This window comes from Mustela putorius, unplaced genomic scaffold (assembly GCF_011764305.1).
Source record: "Mustela putorius furo isolate JIRA1106 unplaced genomic scaffold, ASM1176430v1.1 tig00001584_pilon_pilon_pilon, whole genome shotgun sequence".
In the NCBI taxonomy this organism is placed as follows: domain Eukaryota; kingdom Metazoa; phylum Chordata; class Mammalia; order Carnivora; family Mustelidae; genus Mustela; species Mustela putorius.
This window is the reverse complement of record NW_025421806.1, coordinates 103,248-131,194: the sequence shown is the minus strand read 5'-3', so window position 1 is coordinate 131,194 and position 27,947 is coordinate 103,248. Positions and strand designations below refer to the sequence as shown.

The window sequence follows — 27,947 nt, the reverse complement described above, 5'->3', positions numbered from 1 at the left end:
GGTTCTTGCATTTCATTTGCATATCTTCAGTTATTTCTATATAATTACTTGTTAGGTGCTTTATGACTTGATCTTTTTCTTACCCTCGTCAGAGGATGCAGTTTGGTGTAATGCATGTTATAGCCCTCAGGGCTGCGGGCCTCCTCACACGCTGGCTGTTCAGATAGTCTGAGGGATGAGGCTGCTGCAGCCAAAAGTGGGTTACATTACAGTACTGCCTGCTACTGGAGATGGAGGACCAATAACCTCAGAAAACAGCGCACAGGAGCAGCTGGGCCAGCAGAGCACTTTGTGAGGGCTCATCTGGACACTCCGCAGTGGGGTACCGCGAAGGTGAGTGCCCTAACGCGCGGGTCGTCGACCCGGAGGCCTTGACGGGGCACCTGGGTTTGGTGAGAAAGGGAAGGGCTCCAGCCGAGGCCGCTTGGATGAGTCATTCTCACCTCCCCAGGCAGGTGCGGGTGGCAGGACGCTTCGCTTCGGCGGCGGGCGGGCGACAAGAGCCGCGAGCTGCCGCGGAGTCCCCTCTCGGGACGCCTCCTCCGGGCCGGCACTGACCTTGCCGCTGGCGGCCGGACCGCCGAGAAGACCCGGCGCTGCAGAGCCGGGCGCTGGTCGGGGCCACCCACTGCCACCCGGACCCACCGGTCGTCGGAGCCGGCCGCCGCCCTCCTGCGGTTCCTCAGCGCCTCAGTCCCACGCGAGGTCGCCAGCTGAGCCCAGAGGGCCGCGCCGCGCCGCGCAGGAGGGCGGGGCCGGGCGCTGGCCCACCGGCCCGCGGAGGTCGTCTCGCGCGGGCGCACGCGCCGCAGTCGCGCGGGGCGGGGGGTGGGGAGGGTGGGTGTGCTTGGGGCGCGCGCGTCGCCGCCGCTGCCGCCTCAGCCTGCTGCTCCGCCCGCGCCGCCTGCTCCGGGCGCTTGGCCCCAGCACGCCGGCTCCCGAGCGGCCATGGGCGGCGCGGGGTTCGCGGTGTAGAGTCCGCCAGTCCCGGACCCGCGTCCCGCACCCTGCGGTCCCGGTAAGCGGGGGCGGGGGCGGCGGGGACCGGCAGGCACCCTAAGGGACGGGTCTGCGGGCCTCGGACAACCCTGTGGGGACTCTGAGGTGTTGTGTGGGAGCCGCCCCGAAGGGAGTCCTTGAGTAAGTGGATAAACCCCGAGTGTCCCTGCCTCTGCCCCTTGGGAGAGCCCCGGAGGCGGTGCGGGGAGCCGCCCCCCAGGAGGACCCCTGTGTGAATGGAGACTCCCAGGGCTCTCTCTGCATTTGCTGCCATGGGGAGGCGCAGTGTGGAGGCACTGTCCCCGCAGAGAGACCGTCTGTAAGACTACCGGAGGGCAAGGGTGGTCTCTGATGTTGTCTCGGTGGAAGACCATTTGAGAAAAGAGGGGAGCCTCGGGAACCTGCGCGGTGGAGATGGACCCCACAGAGGACCCCTGTATAAAGGCATACTTCAGACTGCTCCTTAGAAGTGCCTGGAAGGAACCTGACTGGAAGGAGAGGAGCCTGCCATGGATCTAGGCCAGGAGTAACTCCCCATATGCCCACTTTGGCCTTGACCTTTCTCGGTCTCGGTGTGCCCTAAATTGAGTCCTCCAAGGTGGTCGAGAGGCTGGGGCCCTGCGGGACTGCTGTCTTTGTCCATTCCAACCCCCATGCCATTAGAAATTTTATTCTCCGTGGTAGCCCAGGTTGGCTCCAAGCTGGATTTTTGTGGAGGCAGGAACTTCTATTAGAGCAAAGGGCAAAAGGGAAGGGAGGACCAGTGAGGCCTCTGAAGCAAAGATAGGAGACTTGGGGCCCTGGGCTTGACTATCCACGAGCAAGCAGTGAAGATCAGGTGGAATAATTAATTGATGCTGGCAGGTCCTGGAAGAGAAAGTCCTTTGAAGGAAAGAAGAAAGGATATGTAGGATTATTGAGCACTCATGTGCCAAGTATCATGCCAGGGATATTTAACATCTCATATAATCCTCACAACAGCATTATGAAATTATCCCCTTTTAAACATTAGGCACTTTAGACTCAGAAGTTTACCAGTTTGTCCAAGGTCACAAAGCTTGGAATCATGAAATCTGTTTTTGGAAGTTTATTTTGGAAAAAAAGTATTAAGGTGAAACAGAAGCAAGAATGTATATTTGTTAAGTTGCATGAAGATACCTAACATAGGGCTTTGTATATGGTTAGTAAATGTGTTGATTAAATGAGTGAACAAGGACAGTTTAATTGGGGATGAGACTGCTGCAGGAACTGATATCTACTGAATCCCCAGATTTCAGGGTGTGGCTTCCTTTCCTGGCAACCTCATTGTAATGATACCTCTGGGGGTCTCCGGACTTAATTGGGTCTGAAAGAGACCTCTGCCTGTGGCCTTTGATAGGACTTGCTCTGGGAAACAAGAGGAACGCTCCAGAGGATGGTCTTCTAAGACTACCCTCCCAGCTTGTAGGGAGCAGAGGGAGAGACAGGGTCACTTTTAGGAAGCATAATTCACAGTATCTTTGTAGCCATCTGAATAGTGCACCATAGACACTGGTCCACAGATAACATGCAGGACACTTTTCCCAAAAAGTGCTTCTGCATGATGAGGAGGAGGGCTAAACAGGTGCACAACCAAGGAAGGCTTATTGGAAGTCCACTGTCTGGGGAAGGCAAAGGGTTCTTTGCCTGATAGTGATGCATCCTTATCTCTCCTCTTTGGCTCTGGTGGTGCTTTCATTACACCTGAATTCCAGGGTGCAAATTTGGGACCAAGGAGAGATTCTGGTTTCTTGCCCAAAAATTGAGTGGCAAGGGAAGTAAGCAATGTAATTCACTAGAGAACCATTCTGAGTTTTCCTGCACCCCCCACCTTTTTATCCTTCCTCATACCCAAACCTAGTGACATCCTCCTATAACAGAAGTGGCTTCCCTAGGCTCCGATCAGGGTTGTGAGAAAACAAAACAACCTCATTTACCAATTGCTGGCTTTTCTATTTAAGTCAATGGCTGCCTGAAGCATGGGTGTGGCACCTGATACACAGCTCCTCAGTGGAGTAAATTCTGACAAAGGTTTATATTCGTTAATCACCTCCCCGTGACAAAGTTGTTTATAACTGTTTATAATTCCCTTTCAGTTCAAACCCCTTTATTCAGCTTAACACACCAAAATAAATAGGGATATGGATATATGGATATATACACACACACACATATATATATAGTTTTTTAATATCCGTATGTAGCTTTTTAAGAAAATCAGAAGGAACAAGCCTGCAAATGTGATCTTTGCTCCAATTCAGAATATGTCTTTGGGGTTTTTTTTCTACACTGGTCTTTTCGTTGAGCGCTCTTAGTATCACACCCTCTTGTGTCCCTGGAAAGATTGCATACTGGACCTTGAATATCATCTCCTTGATGTCCAGGTTTGGATAAACATAAAGATTATGAAAATCCTAAGAATACTGTCTAACTCTCCCCTAGTCACAATGTAAGCCAAATCATTCCAGAATGGATGTGAAGGATGTCAAGTAGTTGCCTTAATCTACTAAAAAAAAAAAAAAAAAAAGCTTTCTCCAAAGGATAATGAAAGGGGAAAGAATTTCACTTGCATGTACACAGATATATCTGGGTTTTACTTAAGGATTTTTTAGCCTTTAATCTTCTACATCTTCTCTGATCACATTGTTAGTCTTCTTCCTCCTACATTTGCCATATTTTTGACAGTGCTTCCTTTTCCTCAAATATGAATAGTAGGACTCTCTCCAGCCCATTTCCCCCATTCCTTTTATTTTTTCCAATACACCTGTTCCTTAGTGGATCATATTTATGCAAATAGTTTCCTTTCTCTTTAGTCACAGAATCCATTATCTTCTAGTCCCACGTGCTTTTCTCCAGCAGTGCTCTTGATTTCTGCTATCTTCATTTCTCGGATTGATTTATTCATTTCTGATGAGAGTACTATCATCTACTCCACCCCTCACTCTTAATGACCAAGTTCTGACGAGAATTGCTTACCAGCTTTGGATCAAGAAACCAAGACCATCAATTTGTAGCTGGAGACATTATTTTTTCCATTATAACATTCCTTTCCAAACCTCCCCTTCCAGCAATCCCCTCAGAGACTCATAGATAGTTCTTACTAAGTGCTACCTACTCGCCAGGCATTATGTTAGATAAATATGACAGTTGGTTGCTCTTGAGGAGTTCACATAGAATCAGTCTGCATTTCTTCTTTTTTTTTTTTAAGATTTTATTTATTTATTTGACAGAGAGAGAGAGAGATCATAAGGAGGCAGTCAGAGAGAGACGGGAAAGCAAGCTCCCTGCTGAGCAGAGAGCCTGATTCGGGGCTCAATCCCAGGACCCTGAGATCATGACCTGAGCCAAAGGCAGAGGCTTAAACTCGCTGAGCCACCCAGTCGTCCCCACAGTCCACATTTCTCCAATCATTTACTATAGAGTAAGAAAAGTGAGGGGAAATTACAGTTTTACAGAGTATCTATAGGAATCTTTGTAGAGTAAGTATGCCTTTTCCCAGGCATCAATGAAACACAGCTGCTGTTTCTGTGCCTCCTCTGGCAGCTCCATTGTTAGTCCCCCTGCCATTGCCCTGTCAAAATTACTTTTGCCCATGTGCTTTCAGTGAACTAGCCACATGATAATAATGACAGTGATAATAATGACAGTGTCTTATATTTGGATAACACGTTGTAGTTAGAGCCCTTTTACATACCTAATTGCCATTTGTTTGTGAGAAATATTTCATCTTACTGGGGTCTTCTCACTAAAACAACAGTGTGTGGGCTGCCTAAATCACTTTCTCTCTCTCCATTTTTTTTTTTCTTTTTGGAGTCTCTTAATTAAGTTTATGGGTCTCCCAGAGGGAAAGCCCAGTGATTAACTACAGTCACCATCTAGCAGCTCTTATGCTATAGAGAGGAGTTTCTTTGTTGGGTCCAAAGGCCAAGCAGTGTGCTCACTGGTCAGCCCTGGTACTTATCAGGGCTATCCTACTAACTGGCCTTGGAAAATTCAGTTCTCCAGGGTTTTTTTAACCTCCTAAAATTCAAATACATATTCCCTTCTAAACAAATATTTTAAGCATACTGTCTCAAACCAATTTGGGGGGCTGATTCATAATGTGAAGGCAGTTTTCCTTGCCTATTTCTATCCAGCAACCGGCTGGCTTCATACCATCTAAGCTAGAGTCCCCATATAGCAGTCCATGCCTTGGCATGTGCTTTTACCTCTTCCTGGAATGCTTTTTTTTTTTTTTTTTCCCTTAGCCACTCGGGTAACTCCCACTCATATTTCAAAATTTAGCTCAAGCAACACCTTTTTTTAAAAATCCTACACTCATGCCCCCTACACATGCATATACACTGCATTCTCACAGGCTGAGCGAGATTCCATTTGTTCATTCTACCAAGTTATTAAATGCCTGATTTGTGCCTGACACATAGTAGGTTGCACTCAGCAAATACTAGCAAAATCAATAAACAAAGATAATTAATGTGTAATAATTCATTCAACCCCATTTGTTTTGGGTTGAATCCCTGCTTCAGGGGCCCAGAGCAGAGAACAGGGAGTGCCTCTTCATCTTGCTGAAAAGCTCTGCTTGCTAAGTGCAGTCACGACAGCCAATCACTGATAGTGTGCTATTTCTTAACTGTTGCTCTGCTTCTGTGGAAGCCAGCACTGTAGCTTTTCATGAAGACTCACCCTAAGCCCTCAGAGGCTGAAGATGGTGCCATAATTTTGTTCTCATGTATATTAGAGCTTTGTTGGCTTTCAGTAAATATTAAAAACAGGACCTCCGTCATGACTTACTCTTGAGCAGAGTTCAGGAAGACAGTTTTATTCAGTCTTTAGCCCTTCTGCTGCTTGGAAATCCCAAAAGAGCCCTGTGCAGTTGGGGATGACTGTCTCCCTGGACCAACTGAACCCAGTGCTGCTGTGCTGGATAAATAGGGTGACTGGAGGAAGACAGGGAGGTACTAGGTAGATCCTTTTAGGATCTGCAGATATGAAAACTAAAAGCTGTACAATACTGTTGGGCCACAGAATGGCTGACTATGAACAGGGCTCCAGAATACTGTCATGAGACACTGCATTCCTAAACCAAAACTCTTTTTGATGACTTAAAAAAAAAAACTTGAGATTGATATTGATGTCCACAGTAAGCTTAGAGTCTGTGCTATGCATTTTGCATTTCTTAGACCCTGGTTCTGCTGGTTTTCCATACCCTTGTGGCTGTTTGCATTCTATGTTAAGTACATACCTTTCCCCAAGGCTCTCTATCATTTTTGGAACATACTTCTATGAACCAGCTGTCAGCACCTTGAAATTTTTATCCTCATGTGCTCATGCTGCTCATGCTAAATTTCTCCAGCCCAAACCTAGGAGGGAGGATATATATTTTCAAGCTTCCTACACATGCCCTTAGAGCAGTAGCCCTCCTTTGGGCCAGGACACAGTGCCACAGGACGCAGCATAAATGAAGGGGACCATTGGCCTTGGTAATATTATCTCTTTTCTTACTTTGTTTGTATAAACTAGCTAAATTCCAAAATTCTGTAGCTCTCCCCTGTGGTCAAAGTAATCACCTGTAACTACTATTTGGTTACCCATTCTCATCCCTGCTAGCCCTGAACTACCATACCATACAGGGTCCACCTCTGGAGAAGTAGAGTGGATGTGATGAGATGAGGTGGTGACTCTAAGTTTTGATCAGTCTCTCTGGCTAACTATGAAGAAAAGAAAGGGTACTGACACCATGATCTCAAACTTTTTATGTTGTCCAGTCATCTTTGCAACATTCACTCAACAAAGATTTATAGAATCCATGCTCTGTGGAAGATAGTGAGAACCATCTAAATTTTTCTCCCTCTTGATATCACTGAAAACCTGAAATTCCCTTCTCTACCTGCTCAACCCAGTCTGTTTTTTTCCCCTTGTCCCTCCACTCAGAGGTTTTCTTTGCCTGTTCCCACCTAGGAAAGCCTTCATAACCTCCAAGCAATCATTTTTAGATGTTTTTGAGCCTTTTCAAATAGCTACTAGTCCTATATGGAGAATCAGATGAAAGAAATAAAAGGCAGGATGCCTGGGTGGCTCAGTCGATTAAGCATCAGCCTTCAGCTCAGGTCATGATCCTGGAGTCCTGGGTTCAAGTCCTGCATCGAGCGCCTTGCTTGGCAGGGATCCTGCTTCTCCCTCTGCCTGCCACTCCCCTTGCTTATGCACTTTCTCTCTCTCTCTCTCTCTCTGACATATAAATGAGTAAAATCTTTAAAAGAAAAAAAAAGAAAGAAAAGGCATCCAGATTGGTAAAGAAGTAAAACTTTCACTATTTGCAGATGACATGTTACTATATATAGAAAACCCTGAAATTCCACCAAAAAACTATTAGAACCGATAAATGAATTCAGTAAATTTCAGAATGCAAAATTAATAAATTTTAAAAAAGAAATCAGATAAAAGCAAGTACAGTAAATGTTCTTTACATTTAACATGTGAAATGAGGAGACTCCTGCCTATTAGCAGGGCTGCTCCCCAGGCTTCTCACAGTTACAAATCTTGTTTTTTTTTTTTTTTTTAAGTACTCTGTACACCCAGAATGGGGCTTGAACTCACAACCCTGAGATCAAGAGTCACATGATCCACCAACAGAGCCAACCAGGCACCTCTCAGTACGAATCTTTATAGAGAGCTTGGGAAGAGAGTCCCTAGCTGCCTTTTCCTTCCTTATTTTTCCACCAGCTCCTACTGTGGAGCAACCCTTCCTCCTCTCACTCCCACCACTCTGCCCTTATAAGTATTTTCACTGTGTTCTAAGCATGTGCTCTGCAGAGAATGGGTGTGTCTTTCACACACACATTCCAAGCTGCCCGCATATGTCTTACTACCTGGTAAATACATTTATTTTTTAATGATTTTATTTATTTATGTAACAAAGAGAGAGAGAGATCACAAGGAGGCAGAGAGGCAGACAGAGAGAGGCGGAAGCAGGCTCCCCACTGAGCAGAGAACCCAATGCGGGGCTTCGATCCCAGGACCCTGAGATCATGACCTGAGCTGAAGGCAGAGGCTTAACCACTGAGCTATCCGGGCGCTCCCTGGCAAATACATTTAGACAGACTTCTCTTACCCAAAGAAAGATTTTGGTTTTTGTTATCTGTTTTCATTTTCTCTGGATCATATAGTTTCACAGCCCCATTCTACCTTCTTGTCCCTCTGTTATTCACCACCACCTGCTCCTGCCCTCCTGAGGTTTATTCCAAGCCTAACTTAGATACTACAGACTCTCTGGCAGTGATATCATTCTTGAGACAACATCTTTTTATCCTTCTTTCATCCTTTTTAGGGAGGCAGAAAACCCAATTCCACCCACCAGCCAAAGAAGTAATCATTAGCTATCATTTGTGGGATCTTTACAACTTGATTTCCTTTTAACTCACTTTTCTTGCTAAGGCTTTTTCCGCACAGGAAAAGCCAGGTTTTTCTCACAAGGCATTTGTTTTTACCTGTCACTAATCACTACCACTTGTTCCTCTAGAAATTAGAGCACATTTTGTTAATTTCTCAAACACTCAGGGGCACATCGTGGGTATTTCAGCACACCTGCATTTAATCAATGTGTCTTGTATACAGGTTTGATGTTCCATTAAGCACTAAGGGTTTCTTTTTTTTTTTATTAAAGATTTTTATTTATTTATTTATTTGATAGGGAGAAAGATCACAAGTAGGCAGAGAGGCAGGCAGAGAGAGAGGGGGAAGCAGGCTCCCCGCTGAGCAGAGAGCCCAATGTGGGGCTCCATCCCAGGACCCTGAGATCAAGACCTGAGCTGAAGGCAGAGGCTTAACCCACTGAGCTACCCAGGTGTCCCCACTAAGGGTTTCAACCTCATTCTTTGAAGCCTACTGTTATTGTGTCCTCACAGTTTACTCTCAAAATCAAAGCTATGTCACAATGACTTGGGGTCTTGTTTGGATTTGACGGTTTCTTTTTGAGGTTCTGCTCTACATTTTCTGCCCGTATGAGCACAAAGTGGCCTAGAAAACTGAACCATCTTAGGTAAAAGTAGTAACAATTCCAGGATCCTGTGGTAAGGAATGGAAGGTGGTTTTTAATTTCTTTTTATGTTTGTTTTGCTGGTGGATGTCATCTTCAGTCTTCATTGAAATTCCTTTTTTTTTTTTTTAAAGATTTTATTTATTTATTTTGACAGAGAGAGATCACAAGTAGACAGAGAGGCAGGCAGAGAGAGAGGAGGAAGCAGGCTCCCTGCTGAGCAGAGAGCCCGATGCGGGGCTCGATCCCAGGACCCTGAGATCATGAGATCATGACCTGAGCCGAAGGCAGCGGCTTAACCCACTGAGCCACCCAGGCGCCCCTTCATTGAAATTCCTTTAAAGATTAACTCCCCAAACCACTGCAGTGACATCATTAACAATTGAGATAGCTTAATAGTGATTCTTATTATCCTTACAGAGAATAATGGGTCGTAGCAGGACTACAATGTATTGGGAGATGCCTGTGGTTAATTTGCTGATACACTATTAATGATTCAGTCCACTTACAGAGTAACCTTCCTCTTTGGCCTTTGTTGAGAACTCATTACATTATCTGAAAAAGCCAGGAAGAGCCAAATGCATATCATTGATTTTCCTTCAGTGGATCATTCTTGAAAAAGTGAATTTCATATGGTTATTCTAGGTCTCCAAATAAGCATTTCATGACTTTTTTTTTCAACCCATACTTTCTTGCTGATAAACCTGGAAATAATTAATCATGAAGAAGGTCCACAGTGAAGGGCTGTGTGTCAGTTTTACATTCTCCCTCCTGGTGTGGTATACCTATTCCTCTTGTTCTAAGTGGGGGGCTTGCTTTCCCACCTAACCATAGAGCACAGCTGGTACTCTTGAGTCATGGACAGTTTCTGAAGATTATCGATCCAGCCTCTTCAAGAATCCTCTGGACCCTGGGACGCCTGGGTGGCTCAGTTGGTTAAGCAGCTGCCTTCGGCTCAGGTCATGATCCCAGCGTCCAGGGATCGAGTCCCACATCGGGCTCCTTGCTCCGCAGGGAGCCTGCTTCTCCCTCTGACTCTTCCTTCCACTCTGTCTGCCTGTGCTCTCACTCGCTCTCTCTCTGACAAATAAATAAATAAAATCTTTAAAAAAAAAAAAAAAAAAAGAATCCTCTGGACCCTTTGGGGCACCTGGGTGGTTCAGTTGGTTAAGTGTCTATCTTCGGCTCAGGTCTTGATCTCGGGATCCTGGGATCTAGCCCTATACTGGGTTTCCTGCTCAGAGGGCAGTCAGCTTCTTCCTCTCCCTTTGCCTCTCCCTACCATCCCACTTATGCTTGCTCTCTCTCTTAAATAAATAAAATCTTTAAAAAAAGAAAAAGAAAAAGAAAAAAGGTAAAGAATCCTCTGGCTCCATAGCAAAAGCTCTAACATACACATACTCTCCTCTCTACCCCTAGGCCCACCCCCGCCAGGCTAGGTCACATGAATTTTTTTCTTTTTTTTTTTAATTTAAATTAAACTTTGTTAACAAAGTGTATTATTAGTTTATTACTAGTTTATTATTATTAGTGTTATTATTATTTTCAGAGGTAGAATTTAGTGATTCATCAGTTGCATATAATTATTATTATATGTGTATTATTAGTTTCAGAGGTAGAATTTAGTGATTCATCAGTTGCATATAACACCGAGGGCTCATTTTATCTAGTGCCCTCCTTAATGCTCATCACCCGCTAACCCCATCCCCCCTACCTGGCCTCCAGAAACCCTCAGTTTCTTTCCTGTAGTTAAGAGTCTTATGGTTTGCCTCCCTCTCTGTTTTCATGTTATTTTTCCTTCCCTTCCCCTATGTTCATCTGTTTTGTTTCTTAAATTCCACATATGAGTGAAATCACATGGAATTTGTCTTTCTCTGACTAACTTATTTCGCTTAGCATAGTACCCTCTAGTTCTATCCATGTTGTTGCAAATGGCAAGATTTCATGCTTTCTTATGGCTGAGTAATATGCCATTGTATATATATTCTACATTTTATTTATCTTCTTTATCCACTCATCTATTGATAGACATCTGGGCTCTTTCCATATTTAGCTATTGTGGCCATTGTTGCTATAAACATTAAGGTGCAAGAGTTGGCTGCTTAACTGACTGAGCCACCCAGAAACCCCCCAAAAAGGATTTTTTAAATCACAGTTTATTATTGTCCACTGGGGGCACCTTGGTGGCTCAGTCAGTTAACTCAGGCTCTTGATTTCAGCTCAGGTCATGATCTCAGGGTTGTGAGATAGAGCTCCTGCAGGTCAGGTCTCCACATTCAGCAGGAAGTCTGCTTGAGATTCTCTCTCACCCCCTCCCTCATGCTCATGCTCTCCCTTACTTGGGCTCTCTCCTTCTTTCTCTCTCTCAAATAAATAAAATATATTTTTTTAAATGTCCACTTGGGCACGAGCACCTTAACGTGAATACAATTTCCTGAATCTGATCAATAATTCTTTACTCAGTCTTCTTTGCACAGTCCTGTAAACGACAGTTATTTATTCAAAGTAAATATTTCTGGAGCACCTGGCTGGCTCAGTCAGTGAGTGTCCCAACTCCTGATCTCGAGGTATGGGTTTGAGCCCCACATTGGGTGTAGAGTTTACTTAAATCTCTAAAAACAAAAAACACCAAATTAAATATTCCTTAGTTGTGCACTTTAATTTTATAAGCAAATTTTACAAATGGGGAGAGGGGATACTTACTTTCTTACCATTCTCTAAATTCAAAAACATGGGTTGTTTCTTTGGTAACATTTGATGGCAGAACAATTCCAGGCAGTGTGGAAATTTGCACCACTATGATAACATGACAGTTGTTTCTGGAATGAAGATAGAGTTGTCCTCATATATTACGTGTAGTTGAAATTCCTTTAAAGAATTTCTCAGTCAGTTAAACATTTGACTGCCTTAGGCTCAGATCATGATCCCAGGGTGCTAGGATTGAGCCCTGAGCCCCACGTCAGGCTCCTTGCTCAGCAGGGAGTCTGCTTCTCCCTCTGCCCCTCCCCCTGCTCATGTTCTCTCTCACTCGTGCTCTCTCAAATAAATAAAATTTTTTAAAAAGGTATTATGTGTATTAAGACTTTATTTAAGGGGTACCTGGGTGGCTCAGTCAGTTAAATATCTGCCTTAGACTCGGGTCGTGGTTCTAGAGTCCCAGGGTCTGCTTGTCCCTCTCTCTCTGTTCCCCCCGCTCATGCACTCTCGTTCACTCTCTCTCTATCAAATCAATAAGTAAATTCTTTTAAAAAGACTTTATTTAAAATATCAAAAAAGGGACACCTGGGTGGCTCATTGGGTTAAAGCCTCTGCATTCGGCTCAGGTCATGATCTCAGGGTCCTGGGATCGAGCTCTGCATTGGGCTCTCTGCTCAGCAGGGAGCCTGCTTCCCCATCTCTCTCTCTCCCTGCCTCTCTGCCAACTTGTGATCTCTGTCAAAGAAATAAAATCTTCAAAAACACAAAATAACAAAAAAAAATCAAAAAACCTTCTTCACTATTAATTGGAAAGTGTTTATTTTTTTTAAGTTTAATGTTTTTAGTAATCTCTGCACTCAATGTGGGTTTCAAACTCACTACCGCAAGACTGAGAGTCCTGTATTCTTCTGACTGAGCCAGCCAGGCACCCTGGGAAATGTTTATTGTCACACATTTTTAGGCAGTGGAGATAGGTACTAACCAGGGTAAAAACAATCTAATAGAGGAAACTGACATTGATTGGATAATTATCCTTCTGAATATGTAATGACAAAGATAAGTGCTCTAGAGCAGATCTAGTGTTATGTGTACACTCCAATCTGGACTTCCACGAGAACATGATACTTGAGTTGAGCTCTGACAGATGAATAGGTATTAACAGAGGGAAGGAACGTTCAAAGGTCCCAAAAATATAGGGAGCATGGCAAACAACGACTGAAATAAAGCCAATATGGTTAGAACACAGAGTAAAGAAAGGAGACCAGACCAAGCAAGGCCTCACAAGCAATGGTTAAAAAAAATTAAAAAAAAAAAAAGCGTAACTTGAATGACTTTATCCTGAAAGCTATAGAAAGCCATTTAAAAGTTTTAAGCAGGGGATAACATAAGACTGGAATGTCCCAGACATCTTTAATTCAACATGTACAAAATCCTATTTCATTTCCCAATTTCTATAAATGGCAATACCATTCTGCTAGGTTTTTTTAAAGTTTTTTTAAAATTTTTTTTATTTATTTGCAGCATAACAATATTCATTATTTTTGCACCACACCCAGTGCTTCATGCAATCCGTGCCCTCTATAATACCCACCACCTGGTACCCCAACCTCCCATCCCCCGCCACTTCAAACCCCTCAGATTGTTTTTCAGAGTCCAGAGTCTCTCATGGTTCACCTCCCCTTCCAGTTTCCCTCAACTCCCTTCTCCTCTCTAACTCCCCATGATCTCCATGCTATTTGTTATGCTCCACAAATAAGTGAAACCATATGATAATTGACTCTCTCTGCTTGACTTATTTCACTCAGCATAATCTCTTAAATTCCAGTTAGTGAATATACAGTGTAATGTTAGTTTTAGGTATGCAATGTAGTGATTCAACATTTCCATACATCACCTGGTGCTCATCACAAGTGCCCTCCCTAATCCCTGTCATCTATTTCACCCAGCCAACAACCTACCTCCCGTCTGGTAACCATCAGTTTGTTCTCTATAGTTAAGAGTCTGTTTCTTGGTTTGCCTCTCTCTTTTTTTCCCCTATGATTGATTGTTTTGTTTCTTAAATTCCACTAGTTAGTTTATTTAAAACTGCTCTCTCAGTAAGTAAGGCAGTGAAAGGCTGAATGAAATACTGCATAACTTTACTTATACATGGAATCTAAAAACATTGGACTCAGGGCACCTGGGTGGCTCAGTGGGTTAAAGCCTCTGCCTACAGCTCGGGTCATGATCCCAGGGTCCTGGGATCGAGCCCCGCATGGGGCTCTCTGCTCAGCAGGGAGCCTGCTTCCCTTCTTCTCTCTCTGCCTGCGTCTCTGCCTACTTGTGATCTCTGTCTGTCAAATAAATAAATAAAATCTTTAAAAAATAAAATAAAATAAAATAAAATAAAAACATTGGACTCATAAAAACAGAATAAAATTACCACTGCCAAAGGCTGAGGAGAGGAGGAAATGGGGAGGCATTGGTCAAGAGGTATAGATGTTCAGATATAAAATGAATAAGTTCCAGGGATCTCAGGTATAGCAGGGTGACCATAATTAATAAAACTTAAAAGATTCTATGAGAATAGAGCTTTAATGTTCTTACCATAACAACAATGAAAAAATGGTTGGTAATTACGTGAGGTAAAGGATGAGCAACCAAGCCTTATTATGGTAAGCATTTTGCAATATATAAGTGTATCAAAACATCACATTGTATATCTTAAACTTACATGGTATTATATGTCAATTATATCTTAGTAAAGCTGGGAAATAAATATGAAACTGTCCTCTTTCCCCTTAACCTTTATCCAGTTAGTTACCAATTTATTCCCAAATTTCTCTAATTCTATTCCCATGGTATCAGGTAGACTCAGTCAGCGTTATTCCTGCTGCCATCATTTCAGTTTAAACTCTCTACATCTTGCCTGGACTATTAAAGTAGTCTTCTAAGTGGCCCTAACTTCTCCTCCTATCCTCTCCCCCCCCTTTCATCCAAAAAAACAGAGGATAACTTCCTACCCATTCTTCATGGTCCGCTTTGATTCCCAGTACTGCAGTCTTAACCTTCATTTAGGCATTTCTGATACTTTGTCTCACTCTTTGAGGTTTTTAAAAATATTTTATTTATTAAAGAGAGAGCATGAGCAGTGGGGAGGTAAGGGAGAGACAGATGGAGTGGGAGGGACAGACTCCCCACTGAGCAGGGAGCCCAATACTGGGCTAGAGCCCAGGGATCATGACCCAAGCTAAAGGCAGACACTTAACAAACTGAGCCATCTAGATGCCCTCTTCTTTGAGTTCTGATATTAAGTAGCTTAAGTGGTGAGACTGTCCTCCTGTCTTTTATTTCCTATGATGAGTAGTTAGTACCTTATATATAGTACTGTTCAATAAGTCTTAATTATAACGGATTGAGAGCAAGGCTAAAATGGACTCTCCGTTTCACTTTACTTAGAACACGCTTTCCCCAGCCAAATTCTACTTCAGAAGACCCTCAAGGCTCAGAAAGAGTAAACCAGCTTTGCAATATGCCATGTCATGCCCTCACTTTCTGGTATTGTAGAATTTCCCTGCAGAAGAGCAGGGATAATGTTACTTCTTAACCTGTTAAGTTTTTATTAAACAGCTCAGAAAATCAAAAGAGAAAATATGGGAGCAACATTAGTGAAGCCTTAAAAGTCTGAGAAGCACTTTAAGCACTTATAATGTGAAAGACAAACAGACCCACAAAGAACTATAGCTAATTAGAGGGGGCAAAGGAGTCTTTGTGATCTTGACCGTGTGGATAGGTTGGTAGAGTTTCCTATCTAACCCAGGAGTCCCCTAAAAGTAGGAGTGCATTCACTCTGACTGAAAAAGTGAGAATTTGATGTGGATTATCCCTGGATGCAGTGAGCACAGCACTTATTGCAGGAGCTTTTCTTCAATCAGAAGTCTGAAATGTATTCCTATAATATTGCTTTAAGCTTGGGTCATCTCACGGGGCAGAGGAGAGACTTAAGCTCTAAAGTCTCTAACCATCTCCAGAGGCCTGGGACCCCTGGACCTAATGGCTTTGGGACAGCAAGAAATAAATAGATACCATTTCACATTTGTAGAATACTTTCCAGTCTACTAAGTACTTAATAAGCACATTTTCTAATGTTATCCTCATGACAGCCCTGTGAAGTGCACTGCGCAGACAGCCCTTATTTTACACGTATGAAAACCAAAATCACAGTACCAGTCAGAAATAGAACCAGGGTCTTCTGACTCATTAACAAGTGTTTTTTCTATGCCACCATGCCTCTGAGTTCCAGAAGAGGGAAAAACTATTTAAATTTTTTTTTTAATTTTTTACTTATTTGACAGAGAGGGATCACAAGTAGGCAGAGAGGCAGGCAGAGAGAGGGAGAGAGAGAGAGAGAGGGAAGCAGGCTCCCTGCTGAGCAGAGAGCCTGATGTAGGACTCTATCCTAGGACCCTGAGATCATGACCTGAGTGAAAGGCAGAGGTCCAACCCACTGAGCCACCCAGGTGCCCAGGAAAAACTATTTAATAGCACCTGCCACTTAGGTGAATGGTTGAAATTGCTTGGCTTGACATGGTCTGCCATTGGCTGAATCTGGGCCCCTCTGCTTTTTGTCCACAGAGCCATGGGGGTGTTGATGTCCAAACGGCAGACAGTAGAGCAGGTACAGAAGGTGAGCTTGGCTGTGTCTGCTTTCAAGGATGGACTACGGGACAGGCCTTCCATCCGGCGCACCGGTGAGCTTCCAGGGTCCCGCCGTGGCACTGTAGAGGGCTCTGTCCAGGAGGTACAGGAGGTGAAGGAAGCAGAGGCAAGTACCCCAGTACTGCAAGAAGAGAGCAGTACCAAACGTGCAGCCTGGGAGAGGCTCCGAGATGGGCGTGGAGTGGAGCCGGAGGAGTTTGATAGGAGTAATCGTTTCACACCGCCGGCTTTCATCCGACCCACCCGGAAGCTGGATGATGACAAGCCTCCTGATATCTGCTTGGAGCCCAGAGAACTTGTGAGTATCCAGTTAGGGCACAGTCTTCAAGTCTTAGACCTTCTGAGGATCAGGGAGCAAGACAGGGAGGCCTGGGTACAGTTAAAGTGAGACCCAAAAAGAAAAAACTCCAAAAAGGTGCAGTTGAGTCTGGAATAATCTTTGAATTTTTTCCGCAAGAATAAAAATGTTACATCCTGGGTTGGTCTTCGTGAAAGACTGGAAGACAGGTGATGAGGAATGACACCATGGCAGGTCTCTTGCCATCCATCTCGCTATGGGATAGTAGTGTTCCCTGTAGGAGGCATTTGGAAATTTATGGGCATTCAAGAAGGTCATCATCACTGGGAGTTGCTACTGGTTTTTAGTGCCAAGAAAACCAGGTATGCTCAGTGTCCTGCAATGTCTGAGACAGTCTTTCAGAATGGATTATTTTTTCCAAAAATGTTAGTAGCATCCCTGTTCAGAAAAGTGGGCACAGAGTCCTGAGCAGTTGGAAGAGCTTGCTGGTTCTTATCTTTCAGAGAGAAAGCTCTATCACCTTAGCACTGACGTCAGTTGGAATTGTTCTTCTGGGCTGCTCCAGGGATATTCAGCCCCATGTGGGTAACTGTGTTTGGTGGTCATAGGACCTTGCTGCCTACACTGCAATGAATACACTCCTTACTTATTCTTTTTGCCAGGTTGTCAACGATGAGATGTGTGATGTCTGTGAGGTCTGGACAGCTGAGAGCCTCTTTCCATGCAGGATCTGTACCAGGGTTTTCCATGATGGCTGTCTGCGCCGCATGGGCTACATCCAAGGAGATAGCGTGGCAGAGGTGACTGAGGCAGCCCACACAGAAACTGGCTGGAGCTGCCACTACTGTGTAAGCCCGGACAGCAGGGACTGTGGGCCACAGCACTACAGGGAACTTGGCACTTTTCTGGAGACCCATTCTTAGAACACTGGTTTCTAGGCACTGACCTAAAAGACTTTTCCAATAGTAGATACAGATATCCTCAAACTTGGTCAGGCTTTTTCTACCTCAGTACTATGACATTTTAGACAGAGTAATTTTCTGTTGTGGGGGATGTGTGCATTGTAGTATGTTTAGCAGGATCCCTGGCCTCTAACCCATTAGATATCAGTAGCACCCACCCTCAGTTGTGACAACCAAAAATGTCTCCAGATATTATCCAGTGTGTCCTAGGGGAGCAAACTCATCCCCTCAGAGTCCCCTTAGCTCAGAAACACTGAGCTAAAGGAATCAATGGTTAGGATGAGACCTAATTATTCAGAAGTAATACTGCTTAGAGTAGTGCTTTCTCTAGTAGTCTATAGTTGTCATTCATTGTACTCATCTGAAAAACCAACCTAACCAACTTGCTTTCAATAGGAATAGGTTCTAACACAGTAACATTTCTTAGTCTAAAGATCATCACTTAGCTTACCACCTAACTCTTAGGAGCATTTGTTCTTCATCTCTAATGTGATCATTATGTAAATTAAATAACAATTGTTGATTCAGAACTTTGCAAATTATATATAAATGCCTTCCAACTTTTTTTTTTTTAAGATTTTGTTTATTTGACAGAGAGAATCCACAAGCAGGGTGAGCAGCAGAGGGAGAGGGAGAGGCAGGCTCTCAACTGAGCAAGGTGCTGGATGCAGGGCTCGATCCTAGGACCCTAAGATAATGACCTGAGCCAAAGGCAGACACTTAACCCCCTGAAGTACCCAGGCACCCCACCTTCCAACTTTTAAAAAGACAAAAGCCAGATTCGTATCTATTTCTTAGCATATCTGAATAGAATTTAAGTCTTGTTTTATTGGTCTGTTATCCTGCAGATATCTTCTAAGAAACATCTTAGCAGATCCCCCCCTTCTTCCTACTGCCTAAAAGAAAGCAAAGATGTACCACTTTCTAACAAATATCACTTTATCTATGGCTTGCCTAAAAACTCAAGTATAGAACAGTTATTTTGAGCCCCTTACACACCTTTTCCCCAGCTGAAGTATGCCACAGTAGAGCCTGCTCTACACACCATTTTCTCTAGTCACCACCCCTCCAAACACCAGCCTTTTCACTCATAGTAACTCTGCCCTGCAGGGTTCTTCTGATGTGGGACCCTGCTGAAGGTGTCTCCTTCCTACTCCTTCCTGGCTTTCTGTCACAGCCCTACCATCATTACTGCCACTTACCAGACTTTTTACAAAGGTTTCTTCCCTTCACAGCCAGGCTTCTTCTATTTTCTTTTTTTTTTTTTTGCTTATTCTTTTTTTGTTGTTGTTTAAATTTCTTTTCAGCGAAACAGTATTCATTGTTTTTGCACCACACCTGGTGCTCCATGAAATCTGTGTACTCTCTAATACCCACCACCTGGTTTCCCCAACCTCCCACCCCTTACCCCTTCAAAACCCTCAGATTGTTTCAGAGTCCATAGTCTCTCATGTTTCACCTCCCCTTCCAATTTCCCTCAACTCCCTTCTCCTCTCCATCTCCCCTTGTCCTCCATGCTATTTGTTATGCTCCATAAACAAGTGAAACCATATGATAATTGGCTCTCTCTGCTTGACTTATTTCACTCAGCATAATCTCTTCCAGTCCCGTCCATGTTGCTACAAAAGTTGAGTATTCATCCTTTCTGATGGAGGCATAATACTCCATAGTGTATATGGACCACATCTTCCTTATCCATTCATCCGTTGAAAGGCATCTTGGTTCTTTCCATAGTTTGGCGACCGTGGCCATTGCTGCTATAAACATTGGGGTACAGATGGCCCTTCTTTTCACTACATCTGTATCTTTGGGGTAAATACCCAGTAGTGCAATTGCAGGGTCGTAGGGAAGCTCTATTTTTAATTTCTTGAGGAATCTCCACATTGTTTTCCAAAGTGGCTGCACCAACTTGCATTCCCACCAACAGTGTAAGAGGGTTCCCCTTTCTCCACATCCTCTCCAACAGATGTTGTTTCCTGTCTTGCTAATTTTGGCCATTCTAACTGGTGTAAGGTGGTATATCAATGGGGTTTTAATTTGAATCTCCCGGAGGGCTAGTGATGATGAACATTTTTTCATGTGTCTGATAGCCATTTGTATGTCTTCATTGGAGAAGTATCTGTTCATATCTTCTGCCCATTTTTTGATATGATTGTCTGTTTTGTGTGTGTTGAGTTTGAGGAGTTTTTTATAGATCCTGGGTATCAACCTTTTGTCTGTACTGTCATTTGCAAATATCTTCTCCCATTCCGTGGATTGCCTCTTTGTTTTGTTGACTGTTTCCTTTGCTGTGCAGAAGCTTTTGATTTTGATGAAGTCCCAAAAGTTCATCTTTGCTTTTGTTTCCTTTGCCTTTGGAGACGTATCTTGAAAGAAGTTGCTGTGGCTGATATCGAAGAGGTAGTATACTGCCTATGTTCTCCTCTAGGATTCTGATGGATTCCTGTCTCACGTTGAGGTCTTTTGTCCATTTTGAGTTTCTCTTTTTTTTTTTTAATCTTATTTATTTATTTATTTGACAGACAGAGATCACAAGTAGGCAGAGAAGCAGGGAGAGAGAGAGGAGGAAGCAGGCTCCCTGCTGAGCAGAGAGCCCGATGTGGGGCTCAATCCCAGGACCCTGGGATCATGACCTGAGCTGAAGGCAGAGGCTTTAACCCACTGAGCACCCAGGCGCCCCTTGAGTTTATCTTTGTGTATGGTGTAAGAGAATGGTCAAGTTTCATTCTTCTACATATAGCTGTCCAGTTTTCCCAGCACCATTTATTGAAGAGACTGTCTTTTTTCCACTGTATATTTTTTCCTGTTTTGTCAAAGATTATTTGACCATAGACTTGAGGGTCCATATCTGGGCTCTCTACTCTGTTCCACTGGTCGATGTGTCTGTTTTTATGCCAGTACCATGCTGTCTTGGTGATCACAGCTTTGTAATAAAGCTTGAAATCAGGTAACATGATGCCCCCAGTTTTATTTTTGTTTTTCAATATTTCCTTAGCGATTTGGGGTCTCTTCTGAGATTATTTGCTCCAGCTCTTTGAAAAATACTGGTAAAATTTTGATCGGAATAGCATTAAAAGTATAGATTTCTCTAGGCAGTATAGACATTTTAACAATGTTTATTCTTCTGATCCAAGAGCATGGAATGGTCTTCCATCTTTTTGTGTCTTCTTCAATTTCTTTCATGAGTGTTCTGTAGTTCCTCGAGTACAGATCCTTTACCTCTTTGGTTAGGTTTATTCCCAGGTATCTTACGGTTCTTGGTGCTATAGTAAATGGAATCGATTTTCTAATTTCCCTTTCTGTATTTTCATTGTTAGTGTATAAGAAATCAAACCAACTCCACACATAAGAAGGGAAATCATCAAGATTAGAGCTGAGATCAATGAGGTAGAAACCAGAGATACAGTAGAACATATCAATGAAACTAGAAGCTGGTTTTTTGAAAGAATCAATAACATCAATAAACCATTGGCCACACTAATCCAAAAGAAAAGAGAGAAAGCCCAAATTAATAAAATTATGAATGAAAAGGGAGAGATCACAGCTAACACCAAGGAAGTAGAAACAATCATCAGAAGTTATTATCAACAGTTATATGCCAATAAGCTAAGCAACCTAGATGAAATGGATGCATTCCTGGAAAACTATAAACTCCCAAAATTGAACCAGGAAGAAATCGACAACCTGAATAGATCGATACCTAGTAACGAGATTGAAGCAGTGATCAAAAACCTCGCAAAAAACAAGAGCCCAGGACCTGACGGATTCCCTGGGGAATTCTACCAAACTTTCAAAGAAGAAATAACACCTATTCTCCTGAAGCTGTTTCAAAAAATTGAAGCAGAAGGAAAACTTCCAGACTCTTTCTATGAAGCCAGCATTACCCTGATCCCCAAACCAGGCAAAGACCCTACCAAAAAGGAGAATTTCAGACCAATATCACTGATGAATATGGATGCTAAGATTCTCAACAAGATCCTAGCAAACAGGATCCAACAGTACATTAAAAAGATTATTCACTATGACCAGGTGGGATTCATCCCTGGGCTACAAGGATGGTTCAACATTTGCAAATCAATCAATGTGATAGAACAAATTAATATGAGAAGAGAGAAGAACCACATGGTCCTCTCAATTGATGCAGAAAAAGCATTTGACAAAATCCAGCATCCGTTCCTGATTAAAACGCTTCAAAGTATAGGGATAGAGGGAACATTCCTGAACTTCATCAAATCTATCTATGAAAGACCCACAGCAAATATCATCCTCACTGGGAAAAAGCTTGCAGCCTTCCCGTTGAGATCAGGAACATACAAGGATGCCCACTCTTACCACTCTGGTTCAACATAGTATTAGAAGTCCTAGCAACAGCAATCAGACAACAAAGAGAAATGAAAGGTATCCAGACTGGCACTGAAGAAGTCAAATTCTCTCTCTTCGCAGATGACATGATTCTTTATATGGAAAACCCAAAAGACTCCACCCCCAAACTACTAGAACTCATAGAGCAATTCAGCAACGTGGCAGGATACAAAGTCAATGCACAGCCAGGCTTCTTGAAAAGACTCCATCATTTCCTTGTGGCTCCTCAACCACCTGTAATTCAGCTTCTGCGTCCATCATTCTGCTGTCATTCTGACAGTGACCTGTCAAGTCTAGTGACCTTTTCTCAGGCATCTTCTTACTTGACCTCTATGAGGTATTTAGCACTCCCTTATTGCCGTCTCTTTTTGAAGGGGATTTAAGTATTTATGAGAATTATTATAGAAAATAAGGAAAATAGAGAAAATAGAAAATCAGTAAAGTCCCATCATAGTTGTATCACCACTGTTAACCTTACCTTCTATTTTGTGCAACTCTCTTTTCTTGGCTTCCAGTGCTCTCTACTGATTCTCCTCCTACCTTCTTCTCTGACCATTTGGGTGCCCTTAGTTCATTTCTTGACACAGTCCTAAACACTGGTCTTCCTTTGGGTTCTATTGTTAATAGTTTTCTTTTCTCATTACACACATTCTCTCCCTGGGTTATTTCATCTACTTCAGTGGCTACAGCTACCATCTAAACACAGATGATTCCAAAACCTGCATGTCTAGACCTAAATTTCTTATCTCTTGGCGTTACATTCATCTTGATGCCTCACAGGTACTTCACACTCAACATGCCCCAAAATGCCTCTTCTTCCAGAAACCTGTTCTAAATTTCTTACCTCTCTGAATAATAATACCAGCCCTCTAGATGTCAATACCAACTCATTTCTGTCCTTCATCCCTCACATCCAGTAAGTTAACAGGTCCTACTGATCTACCTATTAATACCTCTCAAATCTACTCTCTTTTCCATCCTCATGTCTTAGGTTAGCCACTCATCTTTTCTTTTTTTTTTTTTAAGATTTTATTTATTTATTTGACAGAGAGAGAGAGAGAGATCATAAGTAGGCAGAGAGACAGGCAGAGAGAGAGGAGGAAGCAGGTTCTCCACCAAGAAAAGAGCCCAATGCGGGGCTCGATCCCAGGACCCTGAAACCATAACCTGAGCCAAAGGCAGAGGCTTAACCCACTGAGCCACCCAGGCACCCCAACCACTCATCTTTTCTTAACCTGTACTATAGCAACAGCTAACTAACTTTTCTCCATGTCTCTAGACTTTGCCCCTCCAATTCATTCTCCATGTACCAAAGATCTGACCATGGCACTACATATGCCCTTAAAAACCATTCAGTCAGCCACCCGGATGGCTCGATCGGCTAAATGTCCGACTCTTGATCTCAGCTCAGGTCGCGATCTCGGGGTTGTGAGTTCAAGCCCTGAATTGGGCTCCACGCTGGGTGTGGGCCCTACTTAAAATACAAACATTTGGTGACTCCCTTTTGACCTCAGAATAAAAGCCCATTTGAAAAGCTCAATAATGGGTATTTGAGGCACTTCACAGTCAGGCTTCTGCCTAGCTCTCCCTTATCTTTGTCATTCCTCTCTGTTTTCCCTCCACACACATACACACACAGCCTACGCTCCAGCCCCACTGGACATTTCACAATATTACACCTCACTGTGCCCAGCATAAACCAGGTACTCAATAAGTGCTTATTGAAAGAGTTGAGTTATGAAATCCACAAATGAATGTTCATGAAATGTCTGTTTCTCTTCTTTGCTAGTATTTTAAGAGAGAAAAATAACCCACTGGAAAGAATCTTTGACAGCTTAAAGACTATAAGACTGTAAATTAGTATTAATAAAATAACATATCACTGTTATTTTGGAATTAAAATTTCTATGGCACCACAAAAAATTCATTTTGTTTTAGGAACTTCGTCATAATGGCATTCTTTCAAAACCACTCTGGATTTCTTAAAGTAACACAGCCTACTAGGAGCAGAGTTAGAATTAAACTTCTTTTTTAACTGAAATACTTTTTGAGCACAGTCTAACATAGAGGCCGAATACATAAAATGAATAAAGATGGAGCTGTTGTGGTTGATGGAGCAGGGGATTCACAACCCTGCCCACTTATTAGTCTCCTTTTCCTTTGCAACAGCTTCCTAAGGCACTTCCAAGGAATCCCTAGGGTATCTCAGGATAATTTTAAAACTACTATTTAGTAAAAGGGTCTCAGGTATAGAATCAGGATACCTGGCTTTTGGAGAAGATTCTGCTACAGAGTTGGGCAACTCTGAGCAAATCCGTTCCCCTTTCTGGAGCTTCAGTCTCTTTGATTATGATTATAGGCTGGGATTAGATGATCCCATAGGTGCCTTCAAGTTGAAATACAGTTTCCATCTTTCTTGATCCTTGGCCTTTCATACTGGTCTATATGGCCACTGACTCATATTTTTCTTTTTTTCAGGATAATCTCAACTTGCTGCTAACTGAGGAGGAAATGTACAGCCTCACAGAGACCTTTCAGCAGTGTAAAGTCATTCCTGGTAAGGCCGGACAGTGCTGCCAGATGGAGAGGGGCTGGCACATTTTCCTCTATACTTTCTAGGATGAACCATAAAAGGAGTATGCTGGAATTTGGAGAGTAGGGGTCAATAGGTCCCTATTCCCAAGCTGTTGGCCAGCAGGGGCACCCACACACCCACCCATCTTCCCCACCCACCACAGCCTGAGTTATCCTGGGTATGGGAGAAAAAGATGAAAATCTATGGATATAGGGGTTCTGGAGTATACCCTAGAAGTAATAGAGAGTACCCTAGAAGTAAAAAGAGGCTGAGGAAAGGGTGGGCTTGGCTAGTATGGGGTGCCTCCCACAGATTGCTCCCTGACACTGGAGGACTTCCTGCGCTACCGCCACCAAGCAGCAAAGCGGGGGGACAGTAACAGGGCTCTAAGCGAGGAGCAAGAGGAACAGGCAGCCCGCCAGTTTGCAGCCCTGGACCCTGAACATCGAGGACACATAGAGTGGTCTGACTTCTTGTCCCATGAGTCCCTCCTACTTCTGCAGCAATTGCGTCCCCAGGTGAGGGCCAACTGGGGTGAATGTCTATGGGATATTGGGTGACAAAGACTTAGGAAGCATGCTGGGCAGGTTGGAGGGGCACTAGATACTGTCTTAGCAGGGACCACAGCAGGAAAGGCTCACATTCCACCCAGTGACAGATGATCCAGTGCCTAAGCTGGGGAAACTGCCCAAGGAAGATTGATTTGCACTGGACGCAACTGCAAATGTTAATATGACCAGAAAGGCTCTGGGCGGCTTCAAAGGGAGGCTACAGAGGTGGTAATGGAGGTAGGATTCTCTATGGTTTGACATTTTACAAAATATTTTCACCTCCAAGATCTTAACTTGTTGCTTTTTCCCCAGAACTCTCTGTTAAGGCTTCTGACAGTTAAGGAGCGGGAACGAGCCCGGGCCACCTTCCTCGCCCGGGGCAATGGGAGTACTATCAGTGAGGCAGAGTGCCGTGCAGCCCAGCACTCTTGGTTCTGCAAACACCTTGCAGAGGCTCCTTCCTGCAGTGTCAGGTCTGTTCCCTACCAATCCCTGCCACCACTCACATGCCCTCCTCCTTTTTCCACACCAAATGGCCCTTGGTATGAAAGGTACCTCTCTGTTTCTTCTGTCAACACACAGGAGAGAATCCTCCTGTGCATTACACATAGGACATTGCCTCTTATTGTTCAAGGCATAGGGCATCCTCTGCTGGCTCATGTCAGAAAAGCATGGACATGCATTTCTAGAGCCATGGGTTCCCCAGGTTTGGGAGGGGCCAGACCTTTCACTTTCCTACTCCTAACCACATATCCTTGTACCCAACAGCATCAGCCATGTGGGTCCCATAGCAGACAGCAGCCCAGCTAGCAGCAGCAGCAAGAGTCAGGACAAGGCTCTGCTGCCCACAGAGCAGGAGTCCAGGTGAGTAGGTTCCCTCACCAGGCTGTCTGCACTCCTAACCCTTCAATACACATAAGTGAGCATTGCCCACTGCTATCCCAAAACAGCAAGTGCCTATCCCAGAAACCAGGCTCTAAAAATGTCCATTTGATCCTAGATCCATAGGGTAAACTGGCTGGGCTGTCAACTTGGAAGCACAGCCAGCCATATCTATGTCAGCCAAAAGCCAGGGCTTCCCTGAGCTTTGCCCGGCTTAATCCATACTGCTGCTGGGATCAGGTCTCATGAGCATCCAGGTTTTGCGGCCAACCTCACAAACCTGTTCTTTCCTTCCATTCCAGATTTGTGGACTGGCCTACATTCTTGCGGGAGAATGTTGTCTACATCTTGGCTGCTCGCCCCAACAGTGCAGCAATTCATCTGAAACCCCCAGGATAGCATGGAGCAGAGAAGCTCAGTTCGGGGACAATGGTCTCCCTCCTCTCCTTTTTCTCTTTCCCTCTTTCCCCCAACATCCTCTGGTACTGAGACTTGTGGGGATGGAGCACTGCCAGCATCTCAATTTGCCACTAAGCTTTATGGAACTGAAATCACTGCTCCCCTCACAACAGAGGCAGTATATGCATTGCTGCAGGGAAAAGCCCTGGGAGCTGTGGCAGTATCCACTCCTGGAGCCACCCCCCTGTCCTCACATCATAGACTGGACCTGCCACTGCACACACACACACGCACACGCGCGTGCGTGCGCATGTACGCGTCACACTGTCCATGCCTTCAGAGAGCTGGTTCTTCTTGGTTGAAAAGGACCAAAGTTCTTTTTGTGAAGCTCCTGGTATAGATGAGAGGGGTCTCTATTCACTTCTTCTATTGGCCAGTTCTGATTTCCAATAGACAAGACTCTGGCCAAGTGATTGTTTTTTGTTTTCTGTTTTTTTAATTTATTTTCTCACCATAGCATACATCCCCAATGTCCATCACCCAGACAAGTGATTTTTAATAATAGGGCATATCAGACTCACATGCTATCCTAGAGATGTTGATAGGTTTCCTCTTCCTCTGTTGAAAATCCCTTCTGTGGTGAGCCACTGTTCTGATAGGTATGTGCTATGTCCCTTGGGTATGTTGGGGTGGGAAAATTACTGAAAACTACCACTGCACTTCAGCCCATTCTTTATTTAAATTCTAATTCCTAGTGACAGAGAAGGCAACTAGTCTATGGAGTCCTAATTAGAAGAAGGGAAGGCAGCCCTCCCAGGAACCCAGGATTCTAGGAACCTCTCAGCCAGGTCTTTCGAGTCCAAAAGTCTTTAGCAGAAGAGTCAAAAACGAAGATGAGCCATCCTGGCCCCTGTTTTACAGATGGGACCACATGGCCCAGAGCCCAAAGGCCCTGAATAGAACAAGTATGATGGCAGAAGTCACAGCCCTCTGTATTAGATGCTTCACCCAAGTCAACTACCCCAAAGACAGGAAGCCTGATCTCCAATGAAGACAAGGTTTGGATGAAAAACAAGAGAAGGCTCATGATTTTCCATCTTTCCACCTCACCCCAGATGTGGACCTGGAAGAGTGTGCCATTGGATGGAGAACAAGAGCCAGCATCTTCACAGCCCAGAAAGAGCAGTGAGGACTCCTTTCAACCACCCTGACAAGTTGGAACCAAGAAGAGGATTTGCATCTCAGCTCTTTCCTTCTTTTTTTTTTTTTTAAGATTTTATTTATTTATTTGACAGAGAGAGAGATCACAAGTAGGCAGAGAGGCAGGCAAAGAGAGAGGGGGAATCAGGCTCTCCAATGAGCATAGAGCCTGATGCAAGGCTCAATCTCAGGACCCTGAGATCATGATGTAGGCCAAAGGCAGAGGCTTAACCCACTGAGCCACGCAGGCACCCCTCTTTTTTTTTTTTTT

The 27,947-nt window shown here is 43.9% G+C and overlaps 2 protein-coding genes across 4 annotated transcripts in view; one reads left to right on the top strand and one right to left on the bottom strand.

Moving 5' to 3' along the window:
• FAM205C (family with sequence similarity 205 member C) overlaps positions 1 to 1,273 on the bottom strand; it is an 87,648-nt gene extending 86,375 nt beyond the window's left edge. The window contains exons 1-2 of the mRNA XM_004747480.3: positions 888 to 1,273; positions 444 to 846 (exon numbers count right to left, since the gene is read on the bottom strand). Coding sequence (XP_004747537.2) covers positions 444 to 846; positions 888 to 1,273 — 789 coding nt within the window. The remainder of the gene's footprint in view (positions 1 to 443; positions 847 to 887) is intronic.
• PHF24 (PHD finger protein 24) lies at positions 129 to 27,804 on the top strand. 3 transcript variants are annotated; one of them, XM_004747478.3, is made up of 8 exons: positions 129 to 333; positions 16,364 to 16,745; positions 17,408 to 17,593; positions 24,548 to 24,626; positions 24,957 to 25,162; positions 25,508 to 25,668; positions 25,964 to 26,059; positions 26,380 to 27,804. In XM_004747478.3, the coding sequence occupies exons 2-8, from the start codon at positions 16,368 to 16,370 to the stop codon at positions 26,474 to 26,476; spliced, it is 1,203 nt and encodes a 400-aa protein (XP_004747535.1). In that variant the 5' UTR covers positions 129 to 333; positions 16,364 to 16,367; the 3' UTR covers positions 26,477 to 27,804. The 3 variants fall into 3 exon arrangements, with proteins under 3 accessions (XP_004747535.1, XP_004747534.1, XP_044943816.1); XM_004747477.3 differs by lacking the exon at positions 129 to 333 and adding an exon at positions 828 to 1,018; XM_045087881.1 differs by lacking the exon at positions 129 to 333 and having other exon boundaries at positions 16,618 to 16,745; positions 17,473 to 17,593.
• The last annotated feature ends 143 nt before the right edge of the window (positions 27,805 to 27,947 follow it).

Bases quoted from the DNA above. Each gene is read 5' to 3' on its own strand.
- PHF24 (XM_004747478.3), top strand. From the start codon at position 16,368: ATGGGGGTGTTGATGTCCAAACGGCAGACAGTAGAGCAGGTACAGAAG. The intron at 16,746-17,407 runs GTGAGTATCCAG...TCTTTTTGCCAG, and splicing joins GCTTGGAGCCCAGAGAACTT to GTTGTCAACGATGAGATGTG. The intron at 26,060-26,379 runs GTGAGTAGGTTC...CTTCCATTCCAG, and splicing joins CCCACAGAGCAGGAGTCCAG to ATTTGTGGACTGGCCTACAT.